At 39.7% G+C, this 22,996-nt stretch overlaps 1 protein-coding gene across 1 annotated transcript in view; it reads right to left on the bottom strand.

The window, feature by feature from the left end:
• med13a (mediator complex subunit 13a) overlaps positions 1–22,996 on the bottom strand; it is an 86,368-nt gene that overhangs the window by 8,108 nt on the left and 55,264 nt on the right. The window contains exons 9-20 of the mRNA XM_084400918.1: positions 20,998–21,720; positions 13,163–13,379; positions 11,292–11,322; positions 10,912–11,033; positions 10,542–10,632; positions 9,986–10,194; positions 8,830–9,029; positions 4,768–5,684; positions 4,043–4,210; positions 1,326–1,549; positions 624–813; positions 84–486 (exon numbers count right to left, since the gene is read on the bottom strand). Of these exons, the coding sequence (XP_084257044.1) occupies positions 84–486; positions 624–813; positions 1,326–1,549; positions 4,043–4,210; positions 4,768–5,684; positions 8,830–9,029; positions 9,986–10,194; positions 10,542–10,632; positions 10,912–11,033; positions 11,292–11,322; positions 13,163–13,379; positions 20,998–21,720 (3,495 nt within the window). The remainder of the gene's footprint in view (positions 1–83; positions 487–623; positions 814–1,325; positions 1,550–4,042; positions 4,211–4,767; positions 5,685–8,829; positions 9,030–9,985; positions 10,195–10,541; positions 10,633–10,911; positions 11,034–11,291; positions 11,323–13,162; positions 13,380–20,997; positions 21,721–22,996) is intronic.

Here is a 22,996-nt window from a genome sequence, read left to right as displayed (position 1 = left end):
TAAGAGTTGCATCACAATTTCAGGGTAAATGTATACCTGATGCCACTATTAAGACAGGAAAAAGCAACAAATACATTGCGTACCTCTCTGGTGGTTCAGATGGCCCCTGAGTCTGGCTGTTGACGGCTGAATTGTCTCCAGAGAGGCTCGAGTTCTGGGTGACAGCCTGCTGGCCCAGAGCCCCAGACTGGGAGCTGTTACCTTGGACTCCCATGCTTCCATAGGGAGGGAACGAGCTGGGCTTGGCAGACTGGATGCTGCTGCCCTGAGGGCCTGAGGAGGAGGAGGAGGTGTTATTGGTGTTGCCTGACAGGCCTGAGCCACTGTTGCTGGCAGCGCTGTTGTTGTTGAGGGCGGAGCCTCCGGAGGCCATTGAGGTTTGTAAGTTGGAAGAGGATTGCGAGGAAGATGATTGGGAGGAAGAAGGGATAGGGTTTGGCTGAATGAGGAGGGAGCTGTCCAATAGCTGTGTAGCGAGGTATGGAGCTGAAGAAACAGAAGGGACAAAACAAAGATTAGTGAGAAATACTGTTTGATTTATTTTATTCTCATGACAATAGGAATGAGAGAGAGAGAGAGAGAGAGTGAGAGAGAGAGAGAGAGAGAGAGAGAGATGGTCTTACCGAGGTCATGTCTGCAGACTTGGGCAAACAGCTTGAGCTTGGCAAATGCATCACTGCTGCCACCAGCCGCTTTCAGGAACCAATCGTTGACTGGCTGTTCTGAATGCTTCTTGGCAGCAGCTCCACCTACCCTAACGATGCCATCAGCATACACTTTGGAGATTGGTCGATGCTGACCGAGCTTACAAGACTGTTGGGCAGAAACAGAAAGAGACCAATAAGAAAGCAGTACAGGGAAGCCAGGAAATGCTGAAAGAGTGCAGTGGACACAGAAACGAACTATCCATTTTTGTACATCACTTAAAAAAGGGTATCATGTTATTGCATTGTTAGATTGTATTTATCCACAATATTTTTAACATAAGAGTGGGCATGAACATTTTTAACGATCATGCAAGGCTTCCAGTGTCAGTCAGTTCCAATTATTTTGGCAGTACAGCAACACTCTGTTATTCTGATTGATGTTGAAATGTGCTATTTATTATCACATTATTTTAGTTTATTATCGTAATCATGTTCACACTAGTTTGTTGCGCAAATACTTTTACAGTTTACTGCACTTTATTTACTTGTAGCGGCTAATGAATTGGGAAGTCTCACATTCACAGGAAATAGCTTACTTCTTAGTTGAAAAATAAGGTGGATAGTGGCAGACAAAAATCTGAGTGGAACATTAAAGTAAAGATTGACAAACTCCCTTACCTCGTAGACCGCTGTCAACTCTCTGAAGAAGCTCTTTGCTCCGGTGAGGAGAGCATCGCTGTCCGGGCAAAGGACCAGATATCCTACGTCTCTTTGGGAGCCAAAGGGATCAAGCAGTAGCTTCTCCCAGTACGGCAGGCCAAAGGGAGACAGCACCACAAAGTCATACTCATACCCAACCAGGAAGGTAGGAATAGGCAGAGGCTCCGGAGACTCATCCGTGCCTGGAGAGGAGCAAATTAGGAAATAAAGTGAGAGTCAGAGTGACAGGAGAGTAGGGCTGGGCAATATGGCCAAAAAATTATCACAACAATAATGTTCATATCAGCCGATATCGATAATTATCACGATCAAATGTCCAATCTTTATCTCTTTCAAGTTTAAAGGCAGATTTTTGCTTACTGAGTGAAAGTTGTAGAACCCAGACAATTAATTGTGGTTTTATCATCAGAACATGACAAACACGTCAAACAGGTGAGCATTTCACAAATTAAGGGGTCATATTTGTTTCAGCAGCAGTCAGTTCTCACCACAGTTTTGAAAAATGCGACAAAACTGGGTGTGGTGAGCCGCGGAGTGCAAATGCAAGCTGCAAATTACTAGGGCTGAATGGTCCAAATACCATTTTTTGAGCTTCGAAGCTTCGGTAGTAATGAACATCGAATATTCAAAGCTTCGGAGAGAGGGGGCTGAACATATTCTTCTCTCTAATAAAGGCATTATTATCTATGTGTCTGTCTGTCCGTTTGCATTTTGATTATTTCGAGAACCGTTCATCCAATCGACTTCACAAGGGAGTGCAGTGTAATTTGGATTGCATTTGGTGCAATATAGATAGAGACGCGAGACGCGACGCGTTCAGAATTAATAAACTTTTAATAAACTACAGAACAACGCGAGCGGGAAGCGGCGCGCCTCACGCGGGCAGGGCTTATATGCTCCGAGAACGGACACTGCACTAGTGATATTAAACACATCTTCCCCATGAACTACACAAAGTAAATACACTTGCACGTAACACACACACAGGTCTGTTAACTTAAGCAATGCTTTTAATAAGGTAGTCTAATATTTTTCTGACTAACAAATTACTGACACAGTAGAGGGTAGATTTAAATAAAGAAAAACGAAATTTAAATAAAGAAAAAAACGAAATTTAAATAAAGAAAAACTAAACTAAGTTAAATTAAAAACGAGATTAATTTAGATTGATAAAAAGCTTAATACATTTTGTTTCTATTATTCTATTTTTCACAATGTCAAAGCAACGCAGCTTAACCCAAATACAAGCTCAGGCATGCACTTCTGTCCATACAAACTCCGCTTTTCTGCGCTCTAGCCAGAGAATACTCCCGTTGCAGGAACACTTTAGTAGGCCAAGAAGAAGCAAATATATTTATTAAGTATAACGAGGTTGGGTTCCTTCAACTGTCCATCCTATTAAAAATGGCTAGGCTATATAAGATAATTGTAAAAAAGAGTATTGTATTTCGCCAGATTTTATAGTGTTGAACATATTCAAGCGCGAATGAGAACCGTTTCGAGGGGGATGCCAGGTGTGCAAAAAAAAAAAAAAAAACAATATTCGAATGTCAAATTTTCTAATCGAATACCAACCCACTGAACGAATATTTTAATATTCGAATATTCGGGTCCAGCCCTACAAATTACCATTACGTGCAACACAATATACACATGGTTTATGAGTCATCACCGTACTATTATACAAGAAAGCATCACATTCTGTGAAGTTGACACAAAGACGAATTTAAACCCGTTAAAATTGAAAACAGAGCAAAAAGGTAAAAAAATTACTAATTTTCTCCTACAATCAAAACTAACGGATGGTAACATTGACTAACATGTAACATGTTTCTATGGCATTTGTTATGAAAAACAATAGCCAAAAGACATTTAATATAATACAAATGCACAAAAACTTCTATAGCTTAATAAAAAAATACTGTAATTATAATCCATTTTAATGTCTAACATTAATAATATAATACAATTTTATATGAATTTTCCACATTTCTGTCACAATCCCATGGTTTCAGTTATGAAAACAATCATGGTACAGTAAATCATGGTGAATGTTGGCAACTTGTGGATTGAAAGCTTTCTAACTGTGTTGTTGTGACTCAATGTTACTCCTTATTTTCGTTAAATGTTGTTTTCAACGCTGTTTCATCTGGCTTTAAACTAGTTTAAATCAGAAGGCATTTGATTTGTGGTTTGCATGGGAGAGCTCTGTGCCAAATTCAAACAATTCTCACTTGATCTTACAGTGCTGTTTAGTGGTGGTGTGATTGAAACGGTCAGCAAGTAAATGCATTCGCTCTAAGCTCACACTGTGGTGTGCTTTGAGCTGATCTGATAAATGGTCTGCGGCACGGTTCAAACGAACAGCTCTATTTCGTTCCGCTTTTGGCACGTTTGTGGTTTAATGTTTCTCACATGCATCAAAAATGGGATCGCTTATCAGTCAGGAAAATTGGTGCTGGCACCAGTGCGATGGTCTACAACACGCATGCGCAACATTAATTGCATAGTACATAGACATTACAGGAGAGCGGTATCAAGATTCCCCCTGACATCAGTTTCAAAGTCTATTAACAATCTTGAATACGTAATTATCCATAACAACAATGATTTTGAACATTTCCCCTCCAAAAATTGTGTTGGCCTATTTAGTCTTAAGTACCCTTGTTGCTCACCGTAAGACCCTCTTCCAGCCATCTTGTGAAACTGCTGCCATGTGAGAGGCCCCTGGACTCCCCAGGAGCGAACGGTCCTCTTCTTCTGGATGGCATCCTGGAGAACAGGCTGGAGAGAGAGAAGAACTCTCAACACATCCTGAGAGCACAGCCCGCTCACATCCACCGCTGTGTAGAGAGAGAGAGAGAGAGAGAGAGAGAGAGAGAGAGAGATAATTTTAATATAGTTTAATATAGACATTTAAATCTGTCAATATTCAATATTTACTATCATATATAAACATGAGTAGAATATAGTGATGCACCAAAACAATTTTTTTTATGAAAAACACCATATCCAAAAATTAAGTTTTCATTTAGCCAAAAACACAAGTGGAAAAGTTTGCACTCCAAAACTACTTTTGTTCAATATGAAAAATATTTTTGGTTGCCGAAATGTCAATGCATTACTAGACCAACACATAAGTGGTAATATTTGGTGTTCAACACTCTAAAAGGAAGGACTGGGAACAATTAACTGTAAGACACTATAAGAACAGGAATGTGTATGAAAGTAAGTAGGGTAAATTGTGACCAAGTTGTTATGACTATTTTAAATTTTATATATGTGATTGTCTTCCTCTTTTTGTGATTATATCTGTGATAATTAATGTACCAGCTTAATGAGAGGAATTGTTTTTTTTTAAAAGACGTGAACAAACGTTGAATGTGCTCTAATCTCTTACCGCTGCGTTTGGCCCAATGGTGCAAACACGTGCTCTTCACCAGAGTCTCGTCCACCTTCCCACCGGACATGTTGTCCATGAACTGCCGCCCGTGTTCTAGAGCCAGGTAACAGTCGTTGTGGAAGTCCCTCTCCTCTACACGCACACATGGTGGTACAGTGACGCCCCCTGGCCCTTGGGAAGACAGTCCCTCGGGGTCCAATGCCAGGATGGGGGAGAAGGGATTAGTGCACTGATCCTGCAGGAGAGAGATAAGCTCATCCGGGACTCGATCCTTGCCTCCACCCCCTGTCTTCTCCAGCGACATGCTCCGTAACGCCTCAAAGCGCTTCTCCGCCTCCTGGCTCACATCCGAACCCCGTCCGATGATATCCAGCTCATCTTCCAGGAAGAGGCCGGAGCCATTACCGTAGCGCCGGTTGACAACGGCACTGAAGCCGCAAGTACAGGGATACTGGGCCTCCATGTTGGGGTCACTGATGTAGATGCCAACGTCGGCGCCTTTGATGTTCATGTTGCATACGCAGATGCAGCAGCTGTCGAAGTTGCAGTCCTTGAACAGGTTCATGACAGACTCCGACAGGATGAGGTTGACGTATAGACTGTGGGCTTCGGGGATGGAGGGAACCGTCGCAGGTTCCACAGAATTGAGCGGCCTGCAGGTGGAGGGTGTTGAGGCTGGCGAGTACAGGTCCGAGTTCTCATATTTGAGGGAACCTTGTACGCTGGCTGGGCCTCTGGGCGTCCGGGGTGTCCGTGGGGTACGAGGGGTAGGAGCTGAAAAACGAGGAGTGGCAGGGGACGGGAGGATGTTTGTGCCACTGTTGCTGGGCGGGGCGCTGTTTGACAAGAATGGCGTGTGGGTTTGAGTGGGCGTATACGTCTGGATGTACTCTTGCTCCATAGCATTGTTTTCACTAGAGTGAAGAGAGCAGAAAAAAGACAAGAGGGTAATTTGGGCATCACTGAAATCAAGCCCTACAACAAATGAGCGACATTTAAAATGTCTGTTCTCACCAACAAAAAAGATTATTGGATATAACACAGTGGACATATATTATGAGCTGCAGTACTGTACTTGTATCCTAAGAAGACCTCCAGGGGGAGGGAGAACAAACTATTTTTAGACAGACGGTCCAACAGGCAGCTGTGCAAGAAATGAAAGCACAGCTTGTGCCACATGGACCGTGTTTGTGTGTCTGTGTGTGAGAATGCCGAGTGTGGCTCCCGGTGGCCTTTAAAAACAGGCAGGCGTTTGAAGGTCCCCCATTTGAAGACGTGGCCCTCTCCCCCAGCTGCTGTGGGTTATAAAAGACGCCTAACTAGCTCTTAAAGGGCTTTTGAACTGACTTAAACAAACGTAGACTTTACAACCAGACTTATCACTGTCAACGACCATTCGTAACACTACCCTCCTCTCTCTCGATTTCACTGAATTTCTACTGACATCAAATATGATGTTCAAGAACACAGTGTTCTCTTTGCTCTCTGAGATTAATGTATAAAAAGAACTTTATTTGATTTTTTTTTATCTGCTTCGATATTGCCGCAGTATAAAAACAATGCATTTAAGCAGCGTAACTCAAGCCTAACTTCAGCCTAATAGAATGAAAGTGTAGTTGAGTTGAAAACAGGTTCATAACATCAGATGAAAAAGCAATCCAGATGACAGTTGTTTGAGTAAGGACAGTGAAGAAGCTCTGAGATAAGCAGCTTTAAATGTAAGAAAATAAAAGGAAAGTGACAGCAGATGGATTTGACAGCCAAATTACTAGTGTGTTAACACCTGTTCTTCGCTTTTATTCTCTATTCGCCATTACTAAGAACAAAAGGTGTGTACTGACATTTTCACGGTATGATAACAGTCTCCAAAAATATCATGTTTCATGGTATATACGGTATTAAACAATCAATTATTATTATTATCAGCATAATCAGTTAAAATGACCATTAAATTAATTAAAACGTTTTTTCTTTTTTTTTGTTGAACAAATGCTTTATTATAACAAACTTGAAAACATTTTTTGTTTTGTTTCTTCTAATTTCAATAATCAAAAATCAATCAAGATTGATTGGAAAAATCAAGATTTTCCGCATGATCGGCTTAGACCGGTAAACAGTGTCATGTCTTCCAAGCCGGTCCCGTTTTGTTGCCAGCGGCACAGGGAATAGCGTCAGGTGCATGTTCTCACTCTATTCTCTCTGACGGCAGAGTGACACACAGCCGCCTCCTCACACTCACTCGTCTCATCACTTGTCTGTATTGCGCATAACTTTACTAATCCCTGCAGGTTTCGCATTCACACCAAAAGCGAACGGACCACTGATCTATAAAAGTGATGCTCACAAGCCGCCTCTCAGTCTCAAGCACTTTGTGAGTCGCAAATACCAAAATGACTGTCTTTCTGTGCAAAATAAACTGTCAAATACACACAAAATTATGTTAAACACAGTAAGTTTTGGAACCTAATTAGTAAGCTAAGATAACGCAAGCTGTGTAACAGTATATTGGATCTGTGCATAAACTCTTAAAGTGACAGCAGTCTAATATTCCTGCTGCTGTCTGTGTTTTCAATGTTAATCAAAGAATAAAAATCAAAGAGAAAACCACTCACTGATCTTGACTGAATAACTTTGGTAATTAGTTGTAAGCATTCATCCGTGTTTAATTTTTGCAATGAAGACTATCCAGTGTTATTTTACATTTGATTACTTTCATTTCTGTAGCATTTCTTACCTGAATATACTGTATACCCACCTGAAAAACAAGCTGTGTTTATTTCATCTCTCTCTTTATTCTACTGCATTTATTTGTGCTGTTGTTTGTCTTTTTATTTGTTTGTTTTTTATTAAAAAAATATTTGCATTGAAGAAAAGTCGATTTTTGTTTGTATATGCTATCAATTATAGTTCTTTGAAAGAAAATCGAAATCGGCAGGTCACAATTACAAAAAAAATCCGAAATCGGCCAAGAAAGTTGCATTGGGTGCATCTTTAACAAATATATCATCAAAAAAAGAAACTCATACAGGTTTGAAGCAACATGAGGGTGAGTAAATGATGACAAAATGTTACTTTTTAGGTGAACTATCCCTTTAAATAATGTTTTATTTTATTTAAAAAAATGTATTGTTGTTATTATTGTTATAATGAGAAGTACATTCTATTGTACTATAGAAGGGTCAATTTCTTCAGGTTAAACCGAAAATTTATTTTGACAGGTTGTAGTGAAGACCTAGCCTGACTACGTCAGACTTCTTACTTCCGCTCAATTTCATTTCGCTTCTATACTCAGTCTGAGACAGCGTAATAGCTTTCCGTTTTCCTCCGGCCTGAAAACAGCCGGCCAATCAACGAACAGAGGGCGGGCTGAGAGCCGTGACGTAGACACTGATTGTACCGTGGATGCGTAGATTTACTTCACATAATCTGCAAAAGTCGTTCACAGCCATGTTCACTCCGGTATTTCGCTCGATGGTTTTGTTTTCGCATCATACTACATGTGTTTACAGTGGAAGTTAGATGCGGCTGAGCATGCGCATAACACACGCCATAACCAAACGTTATGTGATTGGCTTACGGGAACCAATGATTTTAAACTTCAGACAAGCGCCTTCCCGCGAGAAAGAAAACGCTTTTCAATTATGCCATGCCAGACTCTGTCTACGAAGCAAAGCGAAGTAGCAGAGTTTGGTATTACCAGGCTAGTGAAGACCTTCGAGTTTCACTGTATTTGACAATAGTTTTTCTCAAATAAAATTATGAAATGCACATTAAGCGTTCTCTCAGAGCAGAGAACATCTGGATATGTTCATGTGTTCAAGTCTTCATATTGTGAGACAGCAGGCGCTGAAAACATGAGCGTCACGTAGTTACATGAAACGGCACAGCTCATTCCTTCACACAGACGAAATATGAACCAGACATTTCTTTGTGAGACATTCTTAGTGCATACACAAGTCTGTGTAAAAATATATATAATGGCTGAGGTTGTTGGCTCTGTTGTGTTGTTCATTCAGTAGGTTCAATGAATTTGTGCGTCACCCCAGATGTGAAACTCACCCATCCTTGCTGAAAAGGGACATAGCAGGTACAGAGTTGAGTAGCTCCAGTTTTCCCACAGTCCAGCTGGGCCTGTAAACACACTCATCAGGCAGTTTGATAGGGGGCAGGCACTGACTAGGCAAAGACTTCAGGGGGGCAAACATGGAGCAGCCTACAAACGGTTGACAAAACTCAGGCTTGTACACAAATGAGAAGTCCTGAAGAGAGAGAGAGAAAGAAACAAAATGTTAAATTCGCTGTTGTATAAGTCCATATTCTTCAGCAAAACAATAGAAATGACTCTCACAAGAGGCACTCAAATGAGTAAATGCTCTCAGGATGCTCATAATTAACTGGTTAACCGACAGTAAGAATTTTGACCGATTAATAAGTCATCAAGTCACCTTTAATTATATAGCGCTTTATACAATACAGACTGTTCAGGTAAGAGTAAGACATCATTCTAAACTGTAAAGAGTTTACTTTTATTTGTATACACTCACAATAAAAACAAATCATTGTGCTTTTGTAAAATAAAGAGAAGAAACAGGCTGCCGCTTCTGCCATCTCGGTTTCCTTTCCGTGAACTTGTTTTGGGGGGCGCGCCACAAAAATGAGCCGAATCTCAGCATATACTACTTGTCGCAGTTTTGTCTTTAATTTTGTTAATCTGTTAATTATTGAAGTGAAATATATTTTGCGTAAAGGTCTATATATTCCTTTTATACATATGACTTTATTATGTTTTTCTCCATTCACAGAAGCACTGCAGGTGTGTGATAGTATGATGAATCCTCATGTTCTGTTGTTTATGCTGCCATTCACACATGTAAAACTAAACACCTGGGAATTTTTTTTGTTGTTGTTGGTGTTACTTTTAATGGGTCATAGACACTTATTCATTCCAATTTAATGTAATTCTAATTTAACATAATCTTGTCTGTTAATGGTTAAACTTCGGTTGTCAATAAGGAAATAAAAACTAAATGAACCCCTAAAATGCACACAAGCTTATATCTTAGAACAGCTGTGTCCCTGCAAAAACAAAAATCCTAATATTAAGCATGATTCTGATTGGCTGTGATTGTGTCATTCTGCACAACATTTCGCTTTCTGTCAGGACAGAAAAATGACTTGACGCTGGAAACTTCTTGTACTGCACACAGCATCTCACCTTGATTTCAGAAGGTTTGGGGCTGCAGAAACTCTCTTCCACCTCGATTTTAAACTGGCCACCCAGAACCGTAGAGCCGTCCAGATTGTTGAGGCCAGAGCCAGGCTCCATACAGCCATCTTTACTGCCCATGTTCATGGGGGAGTAACCCATGATGTGCTGCTCTAGTGACGGTGGCGTAGGGAACATCTGGTGTAGATCAGCCGTGCCTGAGGGAGGGATGGGCAGAGAGAAAGATGACATGTAAGTGAAAGGGATAGAAGGAGGCGGTACATCCATGACAAGTATGTCGTTTCAAGTCATCTCATGGGCCTATTTCCTACTTATTCTTGTGGAAAACAAAAATAATTATTGTCAAAATCTATACAAAAAACTTTTCCAATTGCAATAGAAAATGAATATGCTGCTCCCTCTCAAAGAAATATATGCATGATGTCCCTTCCCTGCTTGTCTGCGTGCAATGTAAAAGTTGTCACAGTGGCCAGCAGGGAGCAGTATACAGAGTTCAATGATGAAGTAAATCTTGTATATTTATAGAGACAGAGACTGTGCTCACTTATACAGGAGACAGGGTCCAGTGTGGCTGGCTTCGACTCCTTGCTGCCAAACTTCTCATCTGCTCCATTTACAGCTCTCCGTGCTCCAGGCTATGGAGAAATACACAAATTAGCCAAAAATCAAAACTATGATTTCATTCAAATTACAGCAATTTCTCTAAAGAAAATATATTTCCATTACAACATACCCTTATTTTCCAATAGCAAAGCAATGGCAATTTTAACAGTAATTATTTTGAGTACAGATGATATATTTCTACTTCTAATCATGTATGGCGATGAACTCTGAGTCCTCGCGTCAGATTGAGAGAAAAATTCACAGTGACACAAAGCCATTCAGGGGAGACAGAAATACAGCTTGATACTGACTGTTTGTTCATCCTCATCTGAGTTGAAGAGGTTGTCCAGGTCTTTGATGGAGACTGCCAGGTCTGAATCATGTATGAGGCTGGTGGAAGCGGCCCGGTTATTGGCCGCAGCCCGCTGAGCATCTGAGCAAGAGAGAAAGAGAAAGAGCTTAACATGGTCCTGTTCTCCAGCTTTATCTAGCGTAACCACAGCCTGGGCTTGAGACCACATCAGGACAAGCCCTTTCCCTCACCAAGCGAACACATTTAACCTTTATGGGCAACAATACACTAAATCGGCCCAGGCTGTCAACAGGGAAACTATTTCAAATAAAATAAATGGACTCAGGGTTTGAGAGGGTTCATGAGAGAGTCACTGGAGTGTAACAGGACAATCCTTACCATCTGATAGAGCAGCACTGCCATCTTCTCCCTGCAAGAGAGCAAAATAAAATAGGTTTAAAAATGTAATATATAAGCCACAGATACACAAAGGTTATGTTAGATTATATATGCAGGGTCCAAATTGTACTTTCTGGCACATATCAATGGCAAGTAAGTTGAGAAAAACCAAAACATATGCACTTTAAAAAGTGGCAACCTGCAATTGTTACCTTAAAGAGCTATTTCTACTCTATTTAACCCATAAAAATTGTTTTGTTGGTATAAATTAATGTATTTATGTTGATTAGGTGATGTTAAGTAATATTTTTGACTTGAGTAAAACCAGTTAAATGTAGAAGTAGTTACCATATTTTACCATTTTTTCAGTGAAGTCGTCAATGTATAAGAATCGAGCACTCAATGATTAACTTCCATAAAACACAATAAAACAGCCCAGAGTGCATCAGTTCATGATCACGTTAAAGGTGCTCTAAACGATGCTGGGTGACGTCACTTCTTGTTGACGTTCGAAGTATTGTCAAACAAAACGGAGGCTGCAGGCTAAAAAACGCGTGACATGAAATCGCTTAGAACACCTTTAATTAATCACAGAGAAGAAAGTGACCAATCAGAAAAGGTGATGGTAAAAGAAGAGTAAAAGAGTGACAGCTAAGGAGAGAAACAGGAGACAACCAAAGAGAGGGAGAGAGGAAGGGTGGAAGCATATTTATACTTTGTCACCAAATTAACCAAATCTTCCACGCACAGCATAATAAATAACATTGTAATATAAGATAACAGAGCAGGCTAATGGGACAGCAGCTTTCCCCACAGCACCTTAGAAACCCACCCCAGACCCTTAACCTGCCCCTCATGCAGCCTGCACCTCCCAGAGCCACCATTACAATGCAAGCCGCACACTATGCGGAGATTCATTACGCCATGCATAATTTCATTACGCTGCAGGCCGTCTCTCCGCATAAAGAGTGTAATCTGTTCCTCCGTACACACACTTCACATCCTAATGACCAACTCCGTAATAAACGCCTGTACATGCAAATCACTCCGCCCCGTAATCGATAGCAGAACCCTGAGGTGGAGTACAGGAGTTGAGAAGCCAATTTTCTATGTAGACTGTATTTTAAAACAAATGAACGCCGCTGTGTGTATGTTTATACGTAACAGATACAACACATGTGCGCTATAAGCAATGAGATTGTTGTACCATATGGCCCAAATTACTGCAAAAAGAGACTATAAGGTACCAAGACACACAAATGACGTGTAATTCTGAGAGTAGGTACCAAAAAAGCTCTTACAAAATGATGGAGTAACAGAATACAGAAGGACAAAGCTGATTTTTGTTCAGCCTCCGCAGCTGCCACAAAAAGACGCTAAAAGTATGTGTGAAAATCCAACAGGAATGGGAGAGACTGTCTTCGCCCCCTCTATTCATGCGCTCTCCTCCACGTTTGAGGGTGTCAGATTCAGATCTCAGATGGGAATCTCCCATAAGCTGAAGATAGCAGACATGATGCCAGCACATTACATGCTACACTGCCAATGGAGAATCTGCAGCTTCTAAAATTCCTTTTCACAGGGAAAAAGAGTCCATGTGAAACGGGATTCACAGCCCATTGTACTTCCGTAACATTGCACATTTCCAAGTGAAACTGAAACTAGCTTGTATAAAGAGAAAAGCACCTTTACTTTTACAATACCGTACACATGTTTGGCAAATAAATGCAGTTAATTACAGAATAAGAGATGTCTTTCAAAAACATTAAAATGAAACTTACCAACTCTTAACTTTTGAATGTTAGTGCAGCCTTAAAACTAGTGCATTGTAGGATTATATCTCTAAAAAAAAAAAAAAAAGTGTAGCTCACCTTGTGTTTCTTCCCCGGTTCTCTATCTCCCCCTGCTTTGTCTTTCTTATCCGAGAAGGTGAACTTAACATCTCCGTCGACAAAAGCGTAGGGGTCGACCTCAGGCTCATGGTCGTTGCCTGTAATGGCTGCAGCCAGGTGCTGGTTCTGTCGCTGCAGGTACGTTTGGAGACGTTCATCTGAGACCTTGAGCGGCCTTTTGGAGGCAACCATTGACCTGGTCAAGGCAAAAAGAAAAATGGGTCAAACCATGACTAAAACAACATAACACTGCATGGTATACCAATATACTGGGGCAGAAGGTAAATATATCATCCCGATCAAGTGGGCAATAATTATTTTTCTCATTTCATAATACCCAAGGAACAAATATGCTCCTAATTTGAAAAATTAAGAACTTTATGGGACACAATGAAATTGTATTAAATACATTTTCTTAATTAAGGGATACGAGGACATTTTTACAAGCAAAATGATTATTTATTTGAAACTACACTTTTTAAATATTTCTGCTTCAAACTGCATTTAATAATTATTTATATTCTAAACATTGAACAGGGCTCGAAATTTACTTTTTTACTTGGTAGAACTGGTGCTCCCAACGTAAAAATGTTAAGAAGTACCAGCAAAAAATAAGAAGCACCACAACTACAATTAATACATATTAAAGGATTTATTTTATTTAAAAACAGCACGTTTTGTAGAGAAACAAAAACAATGCCCCGATCATGATTTTTAATTGCCGATTCCAATTTTTTTACAAGTAAATTTGCTAATTCCGATACCGGTTGAAGAGTCCCGCCCCCCACTTATTTGTTGTTTATTTGCTCTATAACAGGCCAAACTGGCCTTAAACAACAAACATCTGTAGCTATTTGAAATTATAGGAAACCATAGCATTTTAATCACAATCCAAACAAAGATGCTACACACATGTAGAATGAGCAGTTGTTTTTTATTTAAATTAGATTGCATAATTTCCAAGACTAAGAGCAAATACAGAATGGTCTGACTTTTGCTTTGTGAAATTGTGCTACATAAGGCACACCTGCACAAAAAAAAAAAAAAACAGACTGATTGAATGAATAAAAATGTAAATTCACTTTGACAGCCTACGGAAAATAAGCGTTTCTTTGGGTACCGTTGTTAACAAAGCAGCAGCGCTTATAAACACTACTTTATTTGGAGGTAAGAGGAAAAGAAAATGCCATCGAAACTATTCTGAAGTCAGTCAGTTCTCTTCAGAGATACATTAATTTAAACCCCCACCCCCATTCAATATTTATATTTTTCGTCTTATATTTCGCATCGCGAACAATAATCTTGCTGTGCCTGGTATTTTCTCTACTCCATGTCTGCGCTCTCCTCTTTGCATCCGTCTTTAACGTGTCCCGTTTCTGTCCTGTGTTAACGTCCTTTTAACAGACTTCGTAATGTTTTCACACAAATTACATTCTGGGAAATTATTACAATGCGGTTTGTGTGCAAGTCCGGAATAGAGTTCAGCCAAAATTAAACTAAAAACCAGCCGGTTGCCGATCGTGTGTTTAGAGCACAAACTGGCCGTTTCCGATTTATGGCCGGTGTGGTGAAGAGATGAGTTCCACCAGAGAAATGAGTCCCGCCTTAAGTGGGATAACGCCCATCAAGTAATACATTTATTTGTATAGCGCTTTTCACAGTACACACAACTTTACAGAAAGACAAACAGCTATTGTATAGTAAATGAATTGCATATGTAAGCTAACTAAAAAACACTAAGAACGAGAAATGTTTAATTTCACAATCAATAGCTTCGGTTACATACTAGTATTTGAAAAAAATAAGTTAAAAGACATTAATGGTCGTTATAACGTAGATCAAACGACTTGTATAATAAATTGACTGTCGTATTTGTAACCAGGCACTAAAGCGATTACCCATAAAACGTGCTTTGAACCAATCGGATTGCTTGGGTCCTACGGTGGGACTCATCTCTATGGTGGGATTCATCTCTACGGTGGGACTCATCTCTTCACCACACCGGTCGACCGATGCATCTCTAGAAAAAAGGTCGCACCACAACAATTATTTGCATTTGCACAAATGTGAGTAAATTGAGGTCACACAGATTCAATTTCGGGAGCATATGCGAACAAAATGGTCGCAATTTTAAGACTTGTTGAATTAAGTGGCTAGAAAAAGAATGTTCTGCATAATGCGAGACTTTTTTTCGAATTACAAACAAGCCCAAAACATATCAGAGGAGCTAAAATATGCACTCTTACAAGCATTTAAAACATATTACAATACAAACACCATCGAGTAAACATTGTCATAATTCATCAAAAGTAAATCATAAGCAATCATTTAACATAAATGCATGGTATTCCTTGATCGCGAACTGCTCTGACAAGCGAGCCTGTAGAATGCGCAACATCGCCGCGTTTTGACTTTGAACGTGGAGCGCTCACATTCTTTTTATTAAATCATTGACAATAACCACTTTGAGTCATATTGCAATTCCTGTTTTTTTTGGCCTCAAATTTAACATCTCTTAAAATGATAATCAAAACTTTTGGTTATACCGTTTAGGATATTTCAGACTTATGACCTTTCAATTCACAGACATATATTTTAAGTCAAATTTTTTTGTTGTTGCAAATGCAAGTGAAAAACTCGCACTGTTGAGCCCTGAAACCCATATTAGTCAACAATGAATTATAATGCTATCTCCATGTATTAAGAATAGGGATGGAACGATGTGTTGATGTAATCTATTACGCAGATTATGCAAATAAAATTATTTTTACAGATCACTAGAATACAGATGTCAGTCTCATATTTTGTGCTTAATATGGCTGCTGTTTTTTACTAGCTCCCATGACGCGCGGCTCCAAACGTACTCTCTGCAACTCTTACAAACAAAGCATTTAATGCTGCTGTGGGTTATTTTAAATATCAAATGGATGAACATGTGCCTCGATTGGACACATAATTAATTATGCGCCGTCGATCATGGTAAAACTGTGCGGTTTTATGGACACCGCCATGTTCGACTACACACTATGGTTGACGCTATGATGAGTTAGAATGCGGTTGTGACTTCTGCTGTTTGATCATACAGCTGAATGAACATTCAAACAGCTACTTTAATCTCCTGACTGAACAAAACATTTCAGAATTCACACTTGTAAGCAGTTGCTGCATTAAATCCTCAAAAGTGACTGAACGCAGCCATAGTAAACACCTTCCCTAATTAGGTCTACACTGCATAAACCTTACCTGTTGTGATATCATTTGGTAAAAGTCCATACATAGATTAGCTACGGTTATTACTTCTTGGCAAATTGTTTATTATTTATCGTTAAATTAACCAAAGGTTTAATCAATTATTCAGGAAAAAAATTCAATAGATTAACCGTGAGGAGAAAATAAATAAATAATTTGCTTGATTGATTAATCGAAAAAACAATCAATAGATTAATCAATTGAAAAAATAATCGTTTGTTCCAGCCCTAATTAAGAGTTGATCATTTAAAAGAACAGCCCTATTTTTATGTCCATGTGCCCAGAAATTATTCACCAACTCTGTTTGGAAAAAACAAAACAAAAGGAAGTTCTATCACTCCGAAATCATGTCACACCCCAGTGTCTGAAATCTCTGTTTGTGTATATATGTTATGTAAAATCCCTCTGTGCTTGTTGAATGGTATGTACCAACCACTGTTTTCTCACACAGATCCGACCACTGCAGCTCTGGTGGGGGGTGACAGTGCACAGTGGCGCTGGCCAGAGATTAAACCCATTTTGAGGCCCCAGAGTGCACAGGGATTACATTAGGCCGTAACAGCAGAATGGACACAAGAGGACACCAGCCAAGTGCATCCTGGGATTGCACTGCATACCATTACATCTCACTGTGGCCAACAGAGACAGCTCTCTAAACCACAGCACTGTCTCTTTTTCTGATCTTAGGCAACTCCAGGCAAAAAAAAACATTGCAGTGGAAACAATACAGATGAAAACCACTTTTGAAATGTTCAAGTACACCTAAAACTGTTGAAGGAAACTAAAAAAAAAATCAAGAATCAGATATGTGTGAAACATCCACACCACAACATTTTCCTAACAGCCATTTCTCCTAGAGAGAGATTAAAAGGACACATATTTTTTAACTTAATTCTATCAACAAGCATTCTTCCAGGAAGACAATGGTACTACTGAGCAATGTGTGCACTTTATTTTCCCATAACACTGCTGCTTTGTAAATTTATGAGGGGCATAAAGTCTCTGCTTTCAGTATCTCTCATCCATAACGGTTAAGAGGAAAAGTTCATACTAGAGATGCACCGATTGATCGGCTGGTGACCGGAATTGGCCGATTTTCACGTGATCGGCCATGACCGGCGACCGGCCGGTCAGTCTGACATATGCCGATTTTATGCCGGTCAAATGCACTCGGGCGCCGCATGATTAACCTTTTGAGCGGTACGGTCTCATATATGGGATTTTTATCTCTGTGCCCCTGAGAGTACGGCGCCACATTTATAATGTTCAGTGACGTCGCATAACTGCCAGATTCAAACTGTGCTTTCGCGCGTTGGCTGGCGCTGAGCCAGAGTCGGACGCGTTCAGCGCTGTCATATATCACAACTAAGCAGTGTTTTCAACCTCATAATTTTTATTTTAGGCTTCATATATTTAAATACACATAAGCGCGAGTAAAACAATACATTTGGAGTTTGTAAAATACACACTGATGTCTGTGGAAGCAGCAATAACAATCTATTCAAATATAATTTGCCGACATGTTTTATTCATATCAGACAAACATAGTGGAAGTAACTATAAAGTTTACTCTATTCTTCTCAGTTCACCGGCCACTTTCTTGCATTTATTTCGGGAGAAACTGATGAATTCACGTGCTATAAATCCGATTGACAGGACAACATTGCGGCGCCCATCTCATGTTTATAGATCAAGATTATTTATAAAGGTTTTTAAACGACCAAACACACTCACTTACACGTATTTGAGAATCGGAATACCAGATAGGCTAGTTGATGACATGGTAAGCAAGTTTGTGAATATTTTGAATAAAAATTCGCCATGGAAACATTAAAGGGAACGTTCGCCTTGAAAAAACTCACTCTGGGAGTGGGGTTGTCATTTAGAATATTTTAAACTTATGTGTGAAAGGGTTAAAGAAAAGATCGAAAATAAATATTTGTGTGTGCTGTAAAGTGGTTAGAAAAAAATTAAATCGGAATCGGCTAAAATCGGTATCGGCAGGTCAAACTCAATGAAAAATCGGAAATCGGAATCGGCCTAGAAAATTGTAATCGGTGCATCTCTAGTTCATACTACACTAACATTATTCAAACAAACGTGTCCAAACATTCCCAAACTGGGCCAAATATCAGTGCGACCAACAAATGTTCCCCCTTCAACAGATTCAACAAACACTATCTCATGTTAATAGATGTGACGTTGTGGACCATACAAAAAAACAAATGTTTAAATTTTTTGTATACAAAGTAACAGCCTAAGTGATGAATGTGCTCCCCGCTGTATAGGTACAATCATTTTAATCATCATGCATATTAGCACAAATACAGAGAAAACTGCAGTAAAACAATGACAACTTCATGTCTTTTGGAAGCAGTGTGGGTAACCGTTTGTTGATTTACATTTCTGGCGAAGCAGATAAGATGAACACTTTAGCAGAAATTTTTCACACGCGTAAACATGTCACGGCTTAGTTGGAGACTGTCATCAAACAGCACTGGCACCGGTGTCAAATGTCTGTGCCTTTAAATCAAGGCAGCCACAAGGGAGACCAGCCGAAGTTCCCTTGGTGCTCTTCCAAGAAAGTCTGGGCTTAGCATATGGTGGATCTGAACGCATCCTTATTTCATCCTTAATTTATTTTAACATCAACTGTTCCATAGAAAAAATTAACCCTGCAACAACAGTAAGTTTCCATTTCACACACATCATGTCTGCATTCTTGTGACTTTTGACCTAAATCCAGTCAACTTGCTTAAATCTAGTCTAGCTTATTACAGCCCAATCTGACAGGAAGATATTGTTTGACTGACAACAAGTAAAGCGATCAAAATCAGTCTGTGATTCCATTTGTAAATCATGAATTTCACATTCATAACATTTATTTTTTTAGTAAAAAAAAAAAAAAATTGGATTCTCTATCATGATTTCATTCAAAGATTTAGGGTGAGTAATATTTATTTACACATTTTCTTCTTTTTTTAAAAGAAATTAAAATTTGTATTCATTAAATAATCTTGAAAACAACAATGATAAGAAGAATAAATGTTTTTTGAGCACCAAATCAGGATATTAGAATGATTTCTGAAGGATCACTGAAGACTGGCGTAATATTAGGCTGATGAAAATTCAGCTTTACCATAGCAGGAATAAATTAAGTTTTAAAATATACTAAAATGTAATAATATTTTACAATATTACTGTTTTTACTATATTATTTATCAAATAAATGCAGCTCTGGTAAGCAGAACATTTATAAAAAAAAAAAAATCTTACCAACCTCAAACCTTTGAACAGTACTGTACAAAATGTATTTGGCAACAGTCCCTTACATTTACAGAGTGTGTAGAAAAGCAGTCCCCCAATTTCTCTCTGTTTTGTGTTTCCTTCAGGTCCACAAGCTAGTGTTTAAAATTGTCGCTTGCTTATTTCTACACTAAATCCCTACTTAAACCCCTGAGTGTTTGTATGCACGTGTGAGATGGACACATAATCTCCTAGTTCACAACAGTGCTGGGCCTGCACATTAGTGAAGTATGATGTCAAAAGGGCGCATCGTGAGAGATTAACATGATGTGTGCACTCAGAGAAAGAACATTCGGCACAGAACAAGACTGTTTATGTGTGTGACTGTGCGCGAGGCTACATCACAGCTATTTCAAAACACATAGGGCCCTACTGCACAAACAGACGGGAACGTTTGGGGTTCGGTATGGAGGGCTCTCGCTAACAAACTCTGGCTGCTGCAAATAAAAGGGCCGTGAGCGGAGGGGATTAAGGGGGTCCACAGGGTTGTCCCGCTCTCACTTTAGAAACACATTTACTTAAGCCATTATTACACAACACTAATGCACAATACAATCCTCCTGGCTGTTTACAGGTTATGGAGAGCTCTAAATCCTAAAGATATGTACTTTCAGTTCACTGCATTGTATCAGAATGTAAACAAAATGTGTTTTGAAAACGTCTAGCCATACAGCCAAAAATCACAAGGCAAAGATCTCTCCCCAATCAATAGAGCCCATTTATACTAACCTGCAAAAATGGGTTGTTAAGAAATCAGGTTATCAAGGTTATCAGAGCAATGAGTAAATTAACATATGACAAGCCAAATCTATTCAGTATTCAGTTGGGCAGTCGTGGCCTAATGGTTAGAGAGTCAGACTGGCAAAATGACTGCTCACTGCTCCAGGTGTCTGTGTCCATGGTTTGCAGTGTGTGTGTTCACTACTCACTGCTCCTAATGTGTGTGCACTAATGCGCATGATGGGTTAAAAATGCCAAGTATGGGTTACCATACTAGGCCGTCATGTCAGTCACTGCAAGCTGGCCCGCCTTCAAGAACATCTTGAGTCATTACAGTCATAACAGAGGTAATTTACATAAAGTATAGCCTATTTAACTCAAAGAGTCAGTGGTCAACCTATGGAAGACAGAAGTGTTCAAATATATATATTTTTTTTTTTGCTATTTCACTTGGTGAACCCAGTAGCTCAGAAATTATATTTACCTTCAAATAAGTGCATGAAATTGTTTGTGGTGCTTGTAAAGAACCTGTTACTCACTCAGTAGCAGACATAATCCCTTCAGCTCCGAGTAACACCTCTTCTCTGAGTTTGTCCCCTGGTAGTGATGGCGTGGGAAACTCTGCATCTTTCCTACGTGGCAGGTTGAAGAATCTCCACGGCGCATGACTCCCGTCGTCATCCAGGTTTACTGCTGCACTGATGTACGGGGTAGGCTCCAAGGGCTCGGAGTATGCAGGGGGAAAAGGTTGGGTGAGGGAATCCAAACGGGCGTCATCTGGGCCCTTCTGGAGGCATGGTTCTGCAGAAGGAGGGTAAAAATGTTGGCTGTGTGGGGTGGAGGGGTTTTTAATGGCGTCTGAGGCTTCCTCGCCACGTTCGCAGGGGTGAGGGCTCAGTGGTGGTGGCTGAGGGGAACCGACCATCTCGGTCGGGCCACTGTTGCCCACGGTAGCTCCGCCCCCGCTGTGTAGCTGTGGCGGTTTTGAGCCAGTGCTCACATCAGATGGGCGGAGCCCAGGAAATCGTCCACCCTCTTGACCTCTAAGAGCCAAGCGCTGGCCTGCAGAAGCGTCAGTTTCCATGGGAACATCTTCACAGACTGAGTTGCGGTGGTGGAAGGGTGTCTGCGGGCGTTTCTGCTGCTTGTCTCCTTTTTCGGGCTTCTCTCCGGCTTTGTGCTTGATGGGTGGCTGCTGCGTCTGACCGGCACTGGGCGGCTGACCAGGCGTGCTGCCTCCTCGCTGCTTCAATGTTTTGTGCCTGATAAGAGAAAGAAATATTTTAATTCAACAGGGACATGAGTTATGAACTGATGACAACACTAATAAGAAAGCCTATTACCAGAAATCTTTTTTTTTTTAATTCATTTCTTTCCACAGAGTTTTTTTGGGGGGGGGAGAGATTTAATAGGCCTTTGAGACTCGTAACCGAGAAATGTAACAGTTTCTTAATTAGCTCATTATTTAGAATTTTCAAACTATTATTGGATCCTTGAAAAAACTAAACACTTTTGAATAAAGATTCTCTGCTTGTCGAGTCCAAAGACAGGTTTAAGAAACAACCATTTTAACAAGCACTCCACTCCTATCAGAGTCTGTCTGACCTGATAACGTGTGTCCACACTTTCTCAGAGATATGTAAAGCTCCGCAGCTGCCAGAGTTTCCCTGTGGGATTCCTTTTACAGTGTCTCTCATTTATAATGTTGTTCTTCAGAGGCAGTTACCATCTCAACCTCCACAGAATCTCAACACACCAGCCTGTAGGGCTTTTATCCCTCCCTTAAAAAAAGCAACGCTTCCACAATGACCACTTATGTTACAAAGCCAGGAAACTTCAGTTTGGTTCAGATATCAATCAGTGTGGTATATGTATGCACGTTAATATTTGAGAGAGAGGCTTGAGTGTGTAGTTCATGTGTAGTGTGAGGAGTTTAGGGGTCAAGGAACTTAATTTAGCCCATATTTGTAAAAGCAACCACAGGGGCACTTTGAGGTTGGAACTGTAATGGTGAGTATGTAGTCTTATGTGACCTATAACTACAGTTTTGAGTCAGTATGATTTTTTTAAAGAAATCGATATTCTTTTTTTAGCAAGGACGCATTCGATTTATCAGAAGTGACAGGGAAGACATTTTTGTTGTTTCAAAAGATTTATATTTTAAATGAAGCTAAAATTGTTTGTGAAATGCAACTGACAATAAGAAGAAATGTTTCTTGAGCATCAAATAATCAGCAGCATATTAGAATGATTTCTGAAGGATCATGAGGCACTGCTTTGCCATCACAGGAATACATTAAATTTGAACATGTATTAAAATAGAAAACAGTTCTTTAAAATTGTAATAATATTATTTCCCAATTTGTTTTACTGCATTTCTGATAAAAAAAATAAATGCAGCCTTGGTAAGCATAAAAGACTTCCCCTATATTAGTGGCATAGAGTGGTGTTCTGTAATGTTTTTATATATATATATATGTTTTTATATATATATATATATATATATATATATATATATATATATATATATATATATAT

The sequence above is a fragment of the Rutilus rutilus genome, assembly GCF_951802725.1.
Source record: "Rutilus rutilus genome assembly, chromosome: 25".
Classification (NCBI taxonomy): domain Eukaryota; kingdom Metazoa; phylum Chordata; class Actinopteri; order Cypriniformes; family Leuciscidae; genus Rutilus; species Rutilus rutilus.
Note: the sequence above shows the minus strand (reverse complement) of the source record. Positions and strands in the feature narration are given on the sequence as shown.